The following is a 15296-nucleotide window of genomic DNA, read 5'->3' on the forward strand; positions in this document are numbered from 1 at the left end:
CTGGATGTTTTCCATGATTGAGATCTCAGTTTACTGGTAGGTGCCCAGTACAGTTGGAGAGACAGTTTGAAGGGGAGAGAGAGAGCACAAGAGACAGAAGCCAAGCTCTGAAGACGTTCTTGATACCATCCGTGTCACTTGCAATCTCTTGCAAGCTGCTGAGCAGCCTTGCTTTGAAACACTTCATCCATTGTGTATTTCCAAGAGGTTTTGGGTCTGTCTGTCCAGGCAGCCATTGTTTCAATATCCACTACTTTGTTTTTTTGTCTCTTTCTTTGACGGTTACAATAGATTATAGGAAATGTCTTCCTCTCTCTCTCTACATTCTGGAGAGTTTGTTTGTTTCTCACCTTCACCTCAAAAGTGTGGCCTTGCATTTTTATAGCAGCTTTGCTGTGTCTCAATTTCAAACTTTCCAGTCAGTTAAAAAAAAAATCATATTTTGAAAAAAAGACTTGTGGCAGCTCCCATCACAACTAAAAATGAAATGAGATTCACTCAATGAGAAACACAAAAATAAAAAAGATTCACTTCTATTTACTCACTTAGACTTGGAGACCCAGTTAAAACTGATGGGATAATCCAAGTCTGGACAGGGCGCCCACAATCACTTTTGACCTCACTGTAATGTGGGTCATTTTTTTTTTAAAAAGGTGACATGGTTAGAGAAACAAACTCCAACTGAAAAACATTGCGTTCGGAGTTTTGAATTTCTCATAGTTAAAAGGTTGTGGTCAGTATAGATTGTGGTCTCCTTGGGCAGGATTTTACGAGCTCACCCAAGCTTGATTTCCGTTCTGTGAGCCTTGCCCACCCTCATCCCAGGGCAGGCGAGACGGTATAATTCTGGCCCTTGTATCCATTTCAAACACATGAGTTTGAAAAAGAGTAATCAACCTAGGGTTTCTTTTCCTGCTGTGGAATATTATTTTGCATGTTCAGTTTTTTGGAGAAGTATCTATTTTGGTATCTCTATTCCCAATTTGATCTCCTAGAAGAGGACAGCTCCCACTCAGAGGTCACCGTCTCCATGCAACTTTAAATCCTTGGTTACAGTCTGAAGCTGCTAACAGTAGTTTGTTTATTAAAATGGATTTCAGCTTCTCGAAAGCTTGACATTTTAGTCCATACTACATTTGATTTTTTTTTCTGTATTAGGTCTGTAGGCAAGCTACAGTGCTGAATTTTGGGAAGAGACTCCACATTCCTAAGCATCTCATGGTTTCCTGTTTGGTTATGGATACTGTTGTACCTTTGCAGTTCTGGGCAGTAGTTATTCTTGATCCACCACATGTCCTATGTAGGTCACCTTAGCGAACTCACTCAGATTGACCACAAGGTCAGCTGATGTAATTTCAGGAAGAGGACTTCCAATTGTTTTAAGTGAGCTTGCCAAGTGTCACTAGGAGGTCATTTAGGTATACTACACAATTGGACAAGCCAGCAACCATCTGATTCAGTCTTAGAAAGGTATCTCGGGGTGTTAAGCCCAAAAGTCATGAATGCAGGGATTTCCTTTGTGTGGTTGGTCAAGGGAACCTACCAGCATTTCTTGGGTAAGTCTATCTTTGTAATGTAGGCTGCATTACCTACTCTATCTATGCAGTCTTCCAGGTGAGGCAGCAGGTGGAGTCAACTTTGGTCACTACATTAACCTTTTGGTAGTCATTGCAGAGCTTTGTGGTGCCGCCCAGCTTGAGCAGCAGCACAACTGGGGAGCACCAGCTACTGCTACTGGGTGGTACTAGCAGGTGCCCCAGCATTTAGTTATTTAATCTGCTCCCAAATCTAGGCCAGCTTTTTTGGACCTAGACAGTAGGGATATTTGCCTTATGGAACGGGCCTCTCCCACATTTGCATCATGCAAAGCTAAAGTGGTGCAGCCTGGATTGTCTCTGCAAATGCATTTAAATGCAGTGAGCAACCTTGTCAGGACTCCTCATTGTTTGGCATTTAAATCAATGAACATGGGGTTCAATTTCACTGGGACCTGTTTTCTACACCAGGTTAAAGTCCAACAGGTTTATCTGGTAGCAAATGCCATTAGCTTTCGGAGCGCTGCTCCTTAGTCAGATGGGGTGGATATCTATTGATATCTACAGATATCCACTCCATCTGACGAAGGAGCAGCGCTCCGAAAGCTAATGGCATTTACTACCAAATAAACCTGTTGGACTTTAACCTGGTGTTGTTAAAACTCTTACTGTGTTTACCCCAGTCCAACACTGGCATCTCCACATCATGACCTGTTTTCTAGCCACACTAGAGGGGGCTTAATGTGGGCATCAACCACGTCCCCCTTCAATTCATCTTCATTGTATCTCTCATCCTCCAGGTCTGTTGTTATTGGTAAGACCGTTACCTGCTTGTCCCCCTTCCTGGCTGTGATATTGTTTATGTTGACATGGCACAGTCATTGCCGTTTCCTGTGGTCTGCAGTACAAGTTAGATAGTTTACTTCCACAAGCTTCTTTGTTACTCTGCCATTGAACCGGCTTCACTCAGGCCAGCAGTCTAAAGACTTCGTGGCTGACCTATATACTACAGTCGCCAAGCAGCAATTTGAGCGTGTTGTAAATAAAGGGTGATGGTGACAGAAAACTGGCCTTGGAAAGATTATTACATCGGGTTATGATACAAGTCAGAAAATGTCAGGCAATGTTCCCGTAGCTGCTCCGTCTCCCTGACCTCAGTTGGCTTATCAGACTACAGGGGATGCTAACACTTCTGATCCCACCAGGTCATCACTGAGGAACAGGCCGACCCCATCCGCAGGCAAACTGGGAATGATCCACACAATCACCAGTCCTGACAAAACGTGGCACTCCAGGTGCACCTGGTACAAGGGGATGGGCAGGCACCTTCCTTCAATACCCTTGATCTATACTTTGACACTTACTGCACTCTTTGGTGGAAAGGAGTCTTCCTTAGACAGTTGAGTTTATGAGGAAATGTCTCTCTTCACACACCCAACCCTTTCCACCTTGAAACATGGCTTTGCATTTTTAAGCAGTTTGTGCTGTCTCCGTTCAAATTGCAAAACTTCCAGTCAGTTGAAAGTCGAAAAACCAATGTGACAGAGATTTAATTGTGGAGTTGTGTTTAATGACCAAATCTAGGTGAACAGTATGCAGGAATCATTTTCAAGTGTCAAATGGTTAAAGCATTGCACTTTTCAGCTCAGTAAGTAGTAAAAAAAAACTTACATATAAAGAACAAAGAAAAGTACAGCACAGGAAGAGGTCCTTTGGCCCGCCAAGCCTGCACCGATGCCTGCCTAAACTAAAACCGTATGTTCTTACGGAGTCCGTATCCTTCCATTCATGTATTCGTCTAGTTGCCCCTCAAATATACTATATATTTTAGCCTAGCATTTGGTAACAATGCCATTATATCACTAGGGAATTTCATTTTCCAGCATGCAACCTGAAATTCTTTCAAAAAGCAAACTCAGAAATTCTTGAGCTGCCGACAATCTAAATCTGTTTTCATGCTGATTTTAGACAGGTGCTTGCACTGCTAATTCCCGACTTTGGAATCTTCTGCACCTATCAGCAGCTCCAATGTAAATTCATGAGTTTGCCTAATCTTAGCAAACTATTTTAATAAATTTGTCAAATTAACACTGGAGTTTCTGGTATGTGCACATTAGGAACTGGAAGCACAAAGGTCCCTTTCAGGCCAATACAAAGCAGCTTTTGGTTTACATACAAAACTACAGCACCGTCCACTTCCATACAATTGTTATTAGCTGAGTATATGAATCAATTGATTGATGAACACAGCAACTGCCATACATAGGCACAACTTTTCTTCCCCAAATCTTTAGGTTGGCAATTCTGCATGATTTGAATATTTTCCAATTTTGGTCACATATACAGCAGCAAAGCTAAAAATTTTTTTTTTGCAGTTTCGCCTCATGGCTCTTGTACAAAAGATAAAGCATCAGAAGTATAATAATGCACATTTAACTTTATGAATTAGCTTGTAATTCTCCCTCAAAGATGAGCCAATAAGTACTTACTGGATAATTAAAGGTTCACCTTTGAACAGAAAAGGTTTCGTCAGTGGAGCTGAAATTGCATGGTGCTTTGCTTTTGACTTCAGCACCAAACCTTTGTCACCAGGCACTGTGTTTTCCATTAACTCCTCTACTGCCCATTTTCCTACAAAAGGCAAAAGAAGATTGACAGGCTAGAGCTAGACTATTATAAAATTAAATAAAAACGTACTTCATTTATCAGCTTTGAATACAACACCAAACATGCAGTACATGAGTAGTTTTAATTTAAACCATATTCTGCTAAATAGGGGGCATGTAAATAGGGCATACATTTAACATTTGCAGACTCAAGTCACAAAATATGAATTCTCCCTAATTTAAAGGGCAAATTAATAAAATGCAAATTCATGGATACAAGTGCTCAGACAGCCAAGTTCTTAATCTCAGATGCACCCTCTTAGGGAAGTGCTGAACTCAGGAAAGTTGCAGCCATACAGGCAAGTTCTTTATTTAGCTAGGGCACATGAAATCAGAGTTTACCTGTCAATTTTCCATTCTTTCCTCTGTTCTATATTTTCAGGGAGACACAGCTATGGCCAGGAACCTAGCTAAGAACGTAAGAAACAAGAGGAGTAGAGACAATAGTGCCCCTCAAACCTGCTTCACTGTTTAATAAGATAAATGGTTGTTCTTCCACCTCAACTCTACTTTCCTACACGATCCCCAAATCCCTTACAATCTAAACATATCTATCTCACCCTTGAATATACTCTACAACTGAACAAACGCAGCCCTTTGTGGATAGAGAATTCCAAAGTTTGAAGAAATTTTTCATCTCAGCCCTAAACTTCTGACCAGGTCCCTATATCTAGAATGTTTCATTATGGGAAACAGCCTCTTAGCATTTACCATTTGAGGAATCAAATGTACTTATGAGATTGCCTCATTCTAAGGTCCTGAGGGTATAGGCCCAATTTAATAAATCCCTCTTTATAGGACAACACCCACACCCCAGGAATCATTAAATGAAGTTTCAGTGCAACCCCTCAAAGGCAACTATATCTATCTTTCCTTCGACCAAAAGAGCACACAATACTCAGGTGTAGCCTCACCAAGGCCCTGTGTAGCTGCTGCAATATTTCCTTACTCTGACACAATAAATCCCCTTGCAATAAAGGTCAACATACTATTTTTCTTCCTAACAGTTTACTCTAACTGCATTGTGTACAAGGACACCCAAATCCCTCATTCAGTAGGTCAAAATTTAAATTAAAGCTAGTGCAGACTATAAAATCAAAAACTCAATATTGTAACTTAAAAAGAAAACTATTTTCCAAAGATTCACTAACAGGAAAAATCAAAACACATGGACGCCAGATGATAGCGAGAAAAGATTTCATCCTAAAAACTTAATTTATTTTCCTGACATGAAATTTGTATTCCAACATACGAACATAGAGCAGCAGCAGGCCATTCAGCCCCTCAAGCCTGCTGTGACATATGGATGATCTGATAGTAACCTCAAATCAGCACCCACCTACTCCAGATAACCAGTCACTCCCATGCTTACTAAGAATCTCCATCTGCCTCAAAAACATTCAAAGACCCTGCTTCCATCGCCTTTTCAGGAAGAGCGTTCCAAAGACCCATGACACTCAATAAATTTCACCTCATTGCTATTTTAAATGGGCGAACACATATTTTTAAACAGCAACATCTAGTTCCAGTTTCTCCCACCCTGTCAAGACACCTCGGAATCTTATATGTTTCAATCAATTCACCCCTTACCCCTCCAGTGGGTACAAGCCTAGCCTGTCCAACCTTTCTTCACAAACTACCCATTATAGGTAGTCTGGTAAACCTTCTTTGAACCGCTTTCAACACATTTGTATCCTTCCTTAAATTAGGTGGCCAACACTGTACACAGTACTCCAAATGAAGTCTCACTAGTGCGCTGTATAATTGAAGCATATCTCCTTATTTTTGTATTCAATTCTCCTCACAATAAACGATTAACATTTTAATAGTTTTCTCAATTAAGTGCTGTACCTACATACTAAAAGTTAAGCAAAAAGTAAAAGTTTATTTATTAGTCACAAGTAAGGCTTACATTAACACAGCAATGAAGTTACTGTGAAATTCCTATAGTTGCCACACCTCGGCGCCTGTTCAGGTCAATGTACCTAACCAGCATGTCTTTCAGACGGTGGGAAGAAACCGGAGCACCCGGAGAAAACCCATGCAGATATAGGGAGAACGTGCAAACTTCACACACAGTGACCCAAGCCAGGAATTGAACCTGGGTCCCTGGCGCTGTGAGGCAGCAGTGCTAACCACTCGTCTTTTGCAATGCATGCACTATGACACACAGATCCCCAAGAACCTGAGCTCAGCAATTTCTCACCATTTAGTTAATAAGCTTCTTTTTATTCTTCCTGCCAAAATGAACAATTTCACATTTTATCTTTTTGTAGCTTCCTTATGTCCCCTTCATAAACTTACTCTCCTACCTAACTTTGTGTCATCAGCAAATTTGGCAACCATCCCATCTATCACTTCTTCCAAGTTATTTATATAAATTGTAAACAGTTGAGGTCCCAGTACTGATTCTTGTGGCACACCAAACATTACATCTTGCCAACTTGAAAAAGTCCCATTTATGTCTACTCTTGGCTTCCCGTTAACCAGTCAATCTTCTGGCCATGCAAATATGTTATCTCCTCTTCCATTTTCTCCAATAACCTTTTTATGTGACATTTTATCAAACGTCTTCTGGAAATCTAAGCACAGAGCATCCACCATTTCCCCTTTATCAACAGCACGTTACTTCCCCAAAGAACTCCAATAAGTTGGTTAAACATTATTTTCCTTCCACACAACCACATCAACACTGTCTGACTATCTTGAGTTCATCTAAGTGCCCTGCCATAACCTCTTTAATAATAGCTAACATTTTTCCCATGACATATTAAGCTAACTAGTGTGCAGCTTCTACTTCTGTCTTCCCCCTTTCGAATAAAAGGAGTTATATTTACTATCACTGAATCTATTGAGTTTTGGAAAATTAAAACCAATGCATCAACTATTCTACTTGGCACTTCTTTTAAGACCCCTAGGATGAAGTTCATCAGGACTTGGGTACTTGTTAGCCTGCAACTCCAACAATTTATTTAGTACCGCTTCTCTGATGATTGAAATTCTAACCACACTCCCCCCACCCCTTGAGTTCTTCCATCCCTTCTAATTCCTGATTATAGCTGCTTTTGGGGTGTTAGTTGTATCCTATATAGTGAAGAGTGATGCAAACTACCTGTTGAACTTACTCTGCCATTTCCTTGTTTTCCATTAGACACATTGTCTGGTGTGGAAAGTCCTGAAATTTACAATATAAACAACTCCCTGAACCAACAGGGTACTTCACTTAAAAAGCGAGTGAAGTTTTATTCTTTTAAAAATATATTGACTGCGGTTTCAGATAACTGAAACCACCATGCTTAGACATGAACAAAATTGCAATTTTAGATTCAAATTTAACAGTAATATTTATACTGTAAAACAACTAACACATTAAAAACAGGAAATATGAAGACTGTCCATAATAACCTAAGCAGTATGAGCAGGTGTAGGCTACGTGGTGCATCAAGCCTGTTGCATCATTTAGTTAAGATTATAGCTAAACTTTTACATCAATTCCACTTTCCCATCATGATTGCCATACCTCTGGATTTTCTTAGAATCCAAAATCTATTATTCTCAGTATTGAACATATTCGACAACTGAACATCCACAGCACCCGATAGAGAATTCCAAAGACACACAAGACTCTGAGTGAAGAGGGTTCCTCTTCCATCAGCCCTAATTAGCCAAAATCTTATCCCGAGACTACGATCTCACAATCTCTCCAATCAGGGAAAACAGCCTCTCAGCATCTACCCTGTGAAGCCCTTCAAGAATTTTAGAAATTCCACCAAACAAAACACTGAGCAGTGTACAGTTCGTGAAACAAACCAAGTCTTAAGGCTAAATAAGTTAGCACGCAACAAAGATTATAGCCTGATCATGAGATCAGATGTTTAAGATACGAGGGGAGGGACAGGGCTATGATGCACAGCAGAAAGCACATTTTTATTTGGAAGTTATCCCCAAGTCTCAATTTCTTCCAAGGGAACCAGAGAACAAACCCACATTTAAGCATTTATATTTGGAATTCACTATTCCAGAGGGTTGCGGATGGTCAGTCACTGAGTATGTTAAAGACAAGAAATGTATGGATTTCTGGTTATTAAATACATAAGGGACGTGGAAATAATACTGGAAAATGGCACTGAGGTAGATTGATTAGCCATCAAGTTGAATGGAAGAACATGCTCAAGGGGCCAAATAACTTACTCCTGCTCTTATTTCCCACATTCCTATTCTAATTCTCGACAAGAGAGAAACACAGACTTGAATTTATATGGCATTTTTTCCACAACCACCAGATGGTCCAAAACACTTTAGAACAAATAAAGTACAACCAAAATGTATTTTTGTAATGCAGGAAATGCGGCAGTCATTTTGTAGCCAGCAAATTCTCAAACAGCAAAGTGATAACAACCAGAAAAACAGTTTTTATAATGTTGATTGAGAGAAATATTGGCCAGGACACCAGGGAGAACTCTCTTGCTCTTTTTCAAAATAGTGCACTGGAATCTTTAACATCTACCCAAGCAGGCAGATGGGGCCTCAGGTTTAAGGCGTCATCTAAAAACTGCACCTCTGACATTGCAACACTCCCACAGTACTAGAGTGACACCTTGATTTTTATGCTCAAGCCCTGGAGGGCTGGCTGAACCCAAAACCTTGTGGCTCAGAGGCAAGAGTGCTACCAACTAAACGAAGGCCGACAGTGCAGTGACACTACCTTTCATTATCAATTTAAAATGCAATTCTTTTTTAAAAAATAGCAAATACTAACCCCAACTTCACATTTAATATTTTCAATCCTGAGAGAACTTCTTGTGCATTGCACACTGCAAGAGAACCCTGCTATATTATTCAACATATCTATGACTAAATTAAATATAGGTTTTTGTATGTGAGATGACTTCAGCCAGGCTAATGAGGTTGGCTTTCTAGATTATGAACTACCTGATGAGTCCTTTATTTGGTTGGCATGAAAAGACATACCTGATGAGTCCTACCTCCTCGTGAACCTGCTCCTAGGCCTGGCGAGACGTGCCAGCAACAGGTCCAGGCAGCAGGCGATCGACGGGGTCGTCCGTCCCGACTGTCTGCCCCTCTACCGCAGCTATATCCATGGCCAGGTGTCCCTGAAGAGGGAGCATGCATGTCCACAGGCGCAGTTGACACCTTCCGCGCCTGCTGGGCACCGCAGGGGCTGGGGTGTATTATCAACCCCGATAATCACCTTTTGATTTAATGTTTTAAGTTTCCTTTTGACTTTGTTTTTTGTTTGGGCTGTTCCCCCTCCTTTTTGGGGAGCTGCCCCTTTTAATTTGTCCCTCTGTTAATTTGAGTTAGAGTTTATTTGTTTGGTATGCAAAAGAGCTACCTGATGAGTCCTAGTTGATGGTTAAATCAGGGAGCCTCATGCTCACTATTTAAAGTAGGTGTGTCAGTCTCCCAGCTGCATTTCAGCAGGGAGCAACTGGAGAGCTGGCTCTGTACAGATGTATGGTGTAAATAAAGTAACTTGGTGATAGGACTTTTGCCTCCGTGGAGTTATTACAGTATGTACTATACAATAGCATCAGTTACAATGCACTGACCAATGCTTCATTCACTCCAACTGACCCAAAGAGGATTAGTTCAAATATTAGGGCTTTGATTATTCAAGATTTGCTCCTTTACAAGTTAAGGAAAATGTAGCTCAGTAGTTTAATTAATGCAGCTTGTTCTTGGCTTCCAGGGCAAGCTTCATCCAAGCCACTTTCCAACAATGAGTAGTAAACAATTTAAAGCAACCGGACATTGAATCTCATGATTTCACGTGCATCCACTTTCAGAACTTAAAAGCACTAAATAGCAACAGTTACATGAACTGATAAAATAAAAACTGCATCATTTAAATGATTCCTACCATCATATTTCGCAATATCTTCATCTGCATCATCTTTCTTGGTCTTGGACAAAACCCATCTTTAATAGAAAGGAGAAAGAAAAGTGAAATAGCATTTGCACCCTGACAATTTTTGATTCAATGCTAATATTAGCTTAGCCAAAAATAAATGTATTATATGAATTGCATTTTTGCTCAGTAGTCCTGCAGCAAAAATTTTCTTACCCATCTAAATTTCCACGATCAAATGTATCAGCAAAATATACTTCTTTAATGGGCACTGGTGTCTTGTATGTTACCTGCAAGTTTAGGCAAATTTCAATAACTTGTATACAATAAACAAAAACTTTATTTATAGGGACAAAGAATTGTTTATATTAGAAATATGCTTTCCTTAAAGGTTAAGTTTGGCCATTGCATTTTCTAATCATAACAATTCTGAAAGCAATATGGTTATTCAAAATAGTTTCTCGTAATTAAAATAAACACATTTTAATTTGCTAGAAAATTGACTTAAAAAGTGGATCCAGATTACCTGAATCTTAAAACTGCCCATCTTAGATAGAGCTCATGATGGACTCTTGTATGCTACAAACTTATAGATGGGTTTCATTGTAAAAGAAATGTCAGACACAAGATTTGAACAAATGGCAAGGGTTCAAAACAGATTTTTAACCTTGTGGGACCATGATGGAACCCAATCCAGATTGATGGAATGGAAAGCTTTTCTTTTTGCCAGCTGAAAAAAAAATCCTTTACGAGTTTGACCACCATTAATTCAGGTTGCAGTGGACTCACCACAACCTTAAGTGTACTGGCGTATGGAGATTATTAAAGATTTGAAAAACTGAAACTTCAGTTGAAAATTTTACTTTTAGATCAGATTAGAGGCTTACTGTTGGGCCATTCTGCATTTTGCCAAGCCATGCTCAACACTGAAGTATGCCCAATAGGGAAATACTCCCATTCCTCTACATATTCAACCATCTTTATGATAAATGCAAGAATGAAAATATGTATAATTCAGAATTTCTGCTAACCCAATATTCTTGCACTGGATATCTCTGATTTTCATTTACGTTGTCTGGATAATAGGAAGGAGAGATTTTGAATTCAAAAACAGGGCTTCCTTTTAATAACTGCAATTCCACAGATTATATTCTTCATTCTCCTCTCCCTTAAGGACAAGCAGTATTAAAACTTGGGTCACATTCAGTGAAGTATTCAAAGTAAACTTGCACCTGAACTATAGATTTGCTCTCCTTAGTAGTTTCACTGCCAGTGTCAGTTTCCATCTCCAAGGCATCCACCTCTGCTTCATCGTCATCATTTTCAGCCCAGACTATTGCTACTATGAGCAAAAGTCCAAGAAAAAACTGTTCCCATTTCAGCCTCATATTGGTTGCTTACCTGTGTACAAGAAACAGGATTAAATGACCATCACATATACATTTACCTTAAAGAATTGCACCAGGTTTCTTCCCTCTTCTCCAGAAGGCACCAATTTTGGCAACTCAAGTTGTTTGAGGAAGGAGGGGAAAGACTGAAGTAGGTAATGTCTCACTCCTCTTGGAATGGAAGGTTGGAATGTCATTCAAAGCTTTTCATGTAATTTATTACATGGAGATTAAATATTAAGTATTAAAGTAAAAACTATATTGCTGCTCTTCTTTTATCTTATGCTATAATTGACTCTGTCTATTGTTACAGTGTAAAACTGTAGCCTTACCAAACTGGCTATTCACATAAGAGTTGCAGAGGAAGCTATTCAAGCGTAAAGAGAGTGTGGGAAAAATATGAGAACTGGATGTTTGTTCTACACCAAACTTACACAGCCGAGATTAAACAACCCAATGCAGACCAGGGTTGAACACGGGACCTTCTTGGGCAGTCTATATAGCTCAGGCACTCGATGTATAATTTGAAATAATTACCTAAAGTGGAATTACTGAACTATTGTGTCAATGCTGAAATGGAACAGGTTCCAAAAGGAAATATGTAGCCTTCATTAATAACAAAACGCATCAAGCAAAAAAGTTTTTAAAAATAGTCATTACTCACACTAGGCCACATACCAAGCATGCAGCTGTTATTCCTAACCAGTCTGGTACGGCTACAGTTTTACACCGCAACAGAGGAGAGTCAATTATAGCACAAGCTTAAAAAAAAAAGAGCAACAATATGATTCTTACTTTAATACTGAATATTCCATCTCAGTATGATAAATTATAAAAAAGTTTTGAATGACATTCCAACCTTCTATTCATAGAGGAGTGAAACTTTTCCTACTTTAGTCTTTCCCTTCCTTCTCCAAAAAGCTGGAGTTGCCAAAATCTGCCATAATGTAACAAAGCACAATATTTCAGGAAGATTTCTTGGGATGTTGGTGTGAAATTATCCATATTACAAATAAGCAATAATACAAGAATGGCTTAACAAGATTTTAAACTATTTAACAGCATTGGATTTGATGAAAGAAAAGTGCCAATTTTCACAATAACAGGCACCAACTACAAATCATAATTTAATGAAGTTTTCCCCTTCCAGCCTACATGCTAGATCGAATACATTCTCTCCAATCAAGAGTGCAGAAGAGTATGGATTGTCAGGAACATCTCCCAGTATACTTCATAAATTATGTGGTGGATGGATGTCAGAATTCAAACAGGGTCAAGTCTCCCCTTTTGCCCCTCTCGTTTTTGACTAGTACAAGGAGGTAAAGTATTACACAAAATGAAACAGTCACCCAATTTATCCAAGCCATGCAAACTCAGATGACATGCTCTGAGGGATTGGACCATTTTCTATCCTTAAGCCAATTTTTGTCCAAGTAGACACTGACCCACTGATGAGCCTCAGTTTTGTTAACCAGCCTTGTCCGTTACGTGGTATTTTGTCAACATATTCTTAAAATCCATATAGTCAACATCTACTGTATTCCCTTCATCAACTTTTATAATTACTTCATCAAAAAAGTCAAGCATGATCTGTCTTTACAAATCCAAAGCTCTCTTTAATCAACTCAAATCTCTCCAAGTGCCTGTTGATCTATTTTCGATTGATTCTAAAGCCTTGTCTACCACTTGTTATGTTAAATTGACCAGCCTGTAGTTACTAGAAATGTCTTCACACCCTTTCATATCTGCCACTCTCCAATGTCTTTCCACCCTCACTTACTTTAGTAACCTGCAAGGCATCTAGATCAGGCAATTAATAATCCATTATTAAGCATCACCAGCCTTTCCAGTACATTCTGCTCAATTTTCATCTAATCCAATACCTCTACCATCTCCACTTCCACTGATATCTTTTCGGCATCCTCTTCAATATCTAAACATCAATTCAAATTAGATGTGTGAAACATTCTAGTTTTGCCCTGCTCCTCTTCAGCAAACATCATTATCTTTGTCACAGGTTAGGTCCTACCCTGCCTCTAATGACTCACTTACATGTTAAGATTTTTGGTTAATATATTTTGAAGTAACATAGATAGAGGACTAGTTAACATACAGGAAGCAAACAGTAGGAATAAATGGTTATTTTCAGGTTAGCAGATTGCGCCAAGTAGAATGGGAGTGCAAGCTGTGAGGAGGACACACAAAGAGGCTGCAAAAAGATATAGACAGGTTAAGCGAGTGGCAGATGGAGTATAATGTGGCAAAGTGTAAGTATTTCTCTTGAACACAAGAATGGAAAGTTTTTTTTAAAGTGTGAAATTTATAAATGTTGACGTCTAAAGGGATTTCGGTGTACGTGGACAAGAAACACAAAGCTAGCATAGAGATAGAGCAAGCAATTAGGAAGACAAATGGCACATTGGCCTTTTTGCAAGGGGATTGGAGTGGTGGAATACAGATGTCTTGCTACAATTATACAGAGCTTTGGTGAGAAAACACCTAGGAGTACTATGTGCAACGTTGGTCTCCATATTTAAAGATATAATTTGCATTGGAGGCAGCTGAACAGCAAAGGTTTATTGGATTGGTTCCTGAGATGAGGGGAGTGTCCTTTGAGAGATCGCATTGAGGTATTCAATATTATGAAGGGGATTGACAGAGGTTTCTTGCCGAGTGGTCAAACCTAGAACATAGGTGCACAGTCTCAGTATAAGCAGCCGATCATTTAGGACTGAGATGAGGTGAAATTATTTCAAAGGGTTGTGAATCTTTGGAATTCCCTACCTCAGATGGTGTGGGCACTCCACCGTTGAATAAATTTAAGGCTAAGGTAGAAAGATTTTTGGTTGCCTTGTATTCAAGGGATATGGGGAGCAAGCAGGAAAGCAGAGTTAAAGCTGATGACTAGCCATCATCATACTGATTGGCAGAGTAGGCTTGACTACTTGCTCCTACTTTTTATTTTCTTAAGGTTCACTTTATGTTAACTGCCATTCTATTCTCATTTTCCTTCTGTCAGTCCTATTTTCATCTTCACTTCCTCTAAACTGATTGGGTTTGGCCTGGTTCTAGCTTGCATAATTAATGTTATATGTATCATGCACCCTCTAATTTTTGTGTTATCATATTCTCTATTTCCCTCATCATCCAAGGAGCCATGGCTTTTGTTCCCCTGCCTTCCCTTCTTGTTGGGATGTACCTAGCCTCTTTCTGAAACATCTCTTCTATTACTGCTTTTTTTTTTCAATCAAACATTCGCTCCATTTTACCCTGGCTAGATCACCTCTCATTCTATTGAATTTTTCCCTCTTCCAATTTAGGAGTTCTACTTCAATTTGTTTCTTGTTCTTCTACATTACTAATCTAAACATTACAAGTTGATCACTCTTACCCATGTGTTCCCCACAGACAGTTGGCCCACCCCATTCCCCAACACTAGATTCAGTAATGCATCGTTCCAAGTTGGACTGAATATACTGGTCCATGAAGTATTCCTGAACATATTTCAAAAATTCCTCCACCTCCTTTCCCTTAACTCTAACATGAAATACCCAAATATTGATAGGGATAAAGTCCTCTAATAGCACTCTATAGTTCTTGCCCATCACTGATTTTCCTACAGATTTGCTCCTTTACCATTTTCTTATTATTTGGAGATTTACTGAATAACCCTAGCATCACGTTCATACCTTTCTTACTTCTCAACTCTAACCAAATGGATTCTGTCTTTGACCTCTCAAGGACATCCTGTTTTCAATACTAATGTCTTCCCAAGAAGTCCTGCCACTCCACCTCCCTTTTTCCATTCTTTATCCTTTTTGAACATGTTATATAT

The 15296-nt window shown here is 39.3% G+C and overlaps 1 protein-coding gene across 1 annotated transcript in view; it reads right to left on the bottom strand.

Moving 5' to 3' along the window:
• Positions 1-15296, bottom strand: part of LOC144492512 (calnexin-like) — a 58665-nt gene that overhangs the window by 40942 nt on the left and 2427 nt on the right. Inside the window, exons 2-5 of the mRNA XM_078210609.1 lie at positions 11306-11474; positions 10290-10363; positions 10086-10144; positions 4025-4166 (exon numbers count right to left, since the gene is read on the bottom strand). Of these exons, the coding sequence (XP_078066735.1) occupies positions 4025-4166; positions 10086-10144; positions 10290-10363; positions 11306-11461 (431 nt within the window). The 5' untranslated portion in view covers positions 11462-11474. The remainder of the gene's footprint in view (positions 1-4024; positions 4167-10085; positions 10145-10289; positions 10364-11305; positions 11475-15296) is intronic.

The sequence above is a fragment of the Mustelus asterias genome, chromosome 1 (genome assembly GCF_964213995.1).
Source record: "Mustelus asterias chromosome 1, sMusAst1.hap1.1, whole genome shotgun sequence".
Taxonomy (NCBI): Eukaryota; Metazoa; Chordata; class Chondrichthyes; order Carcharhiniformes; family Triakidae; genus Mustelus; species Mustelus asterias.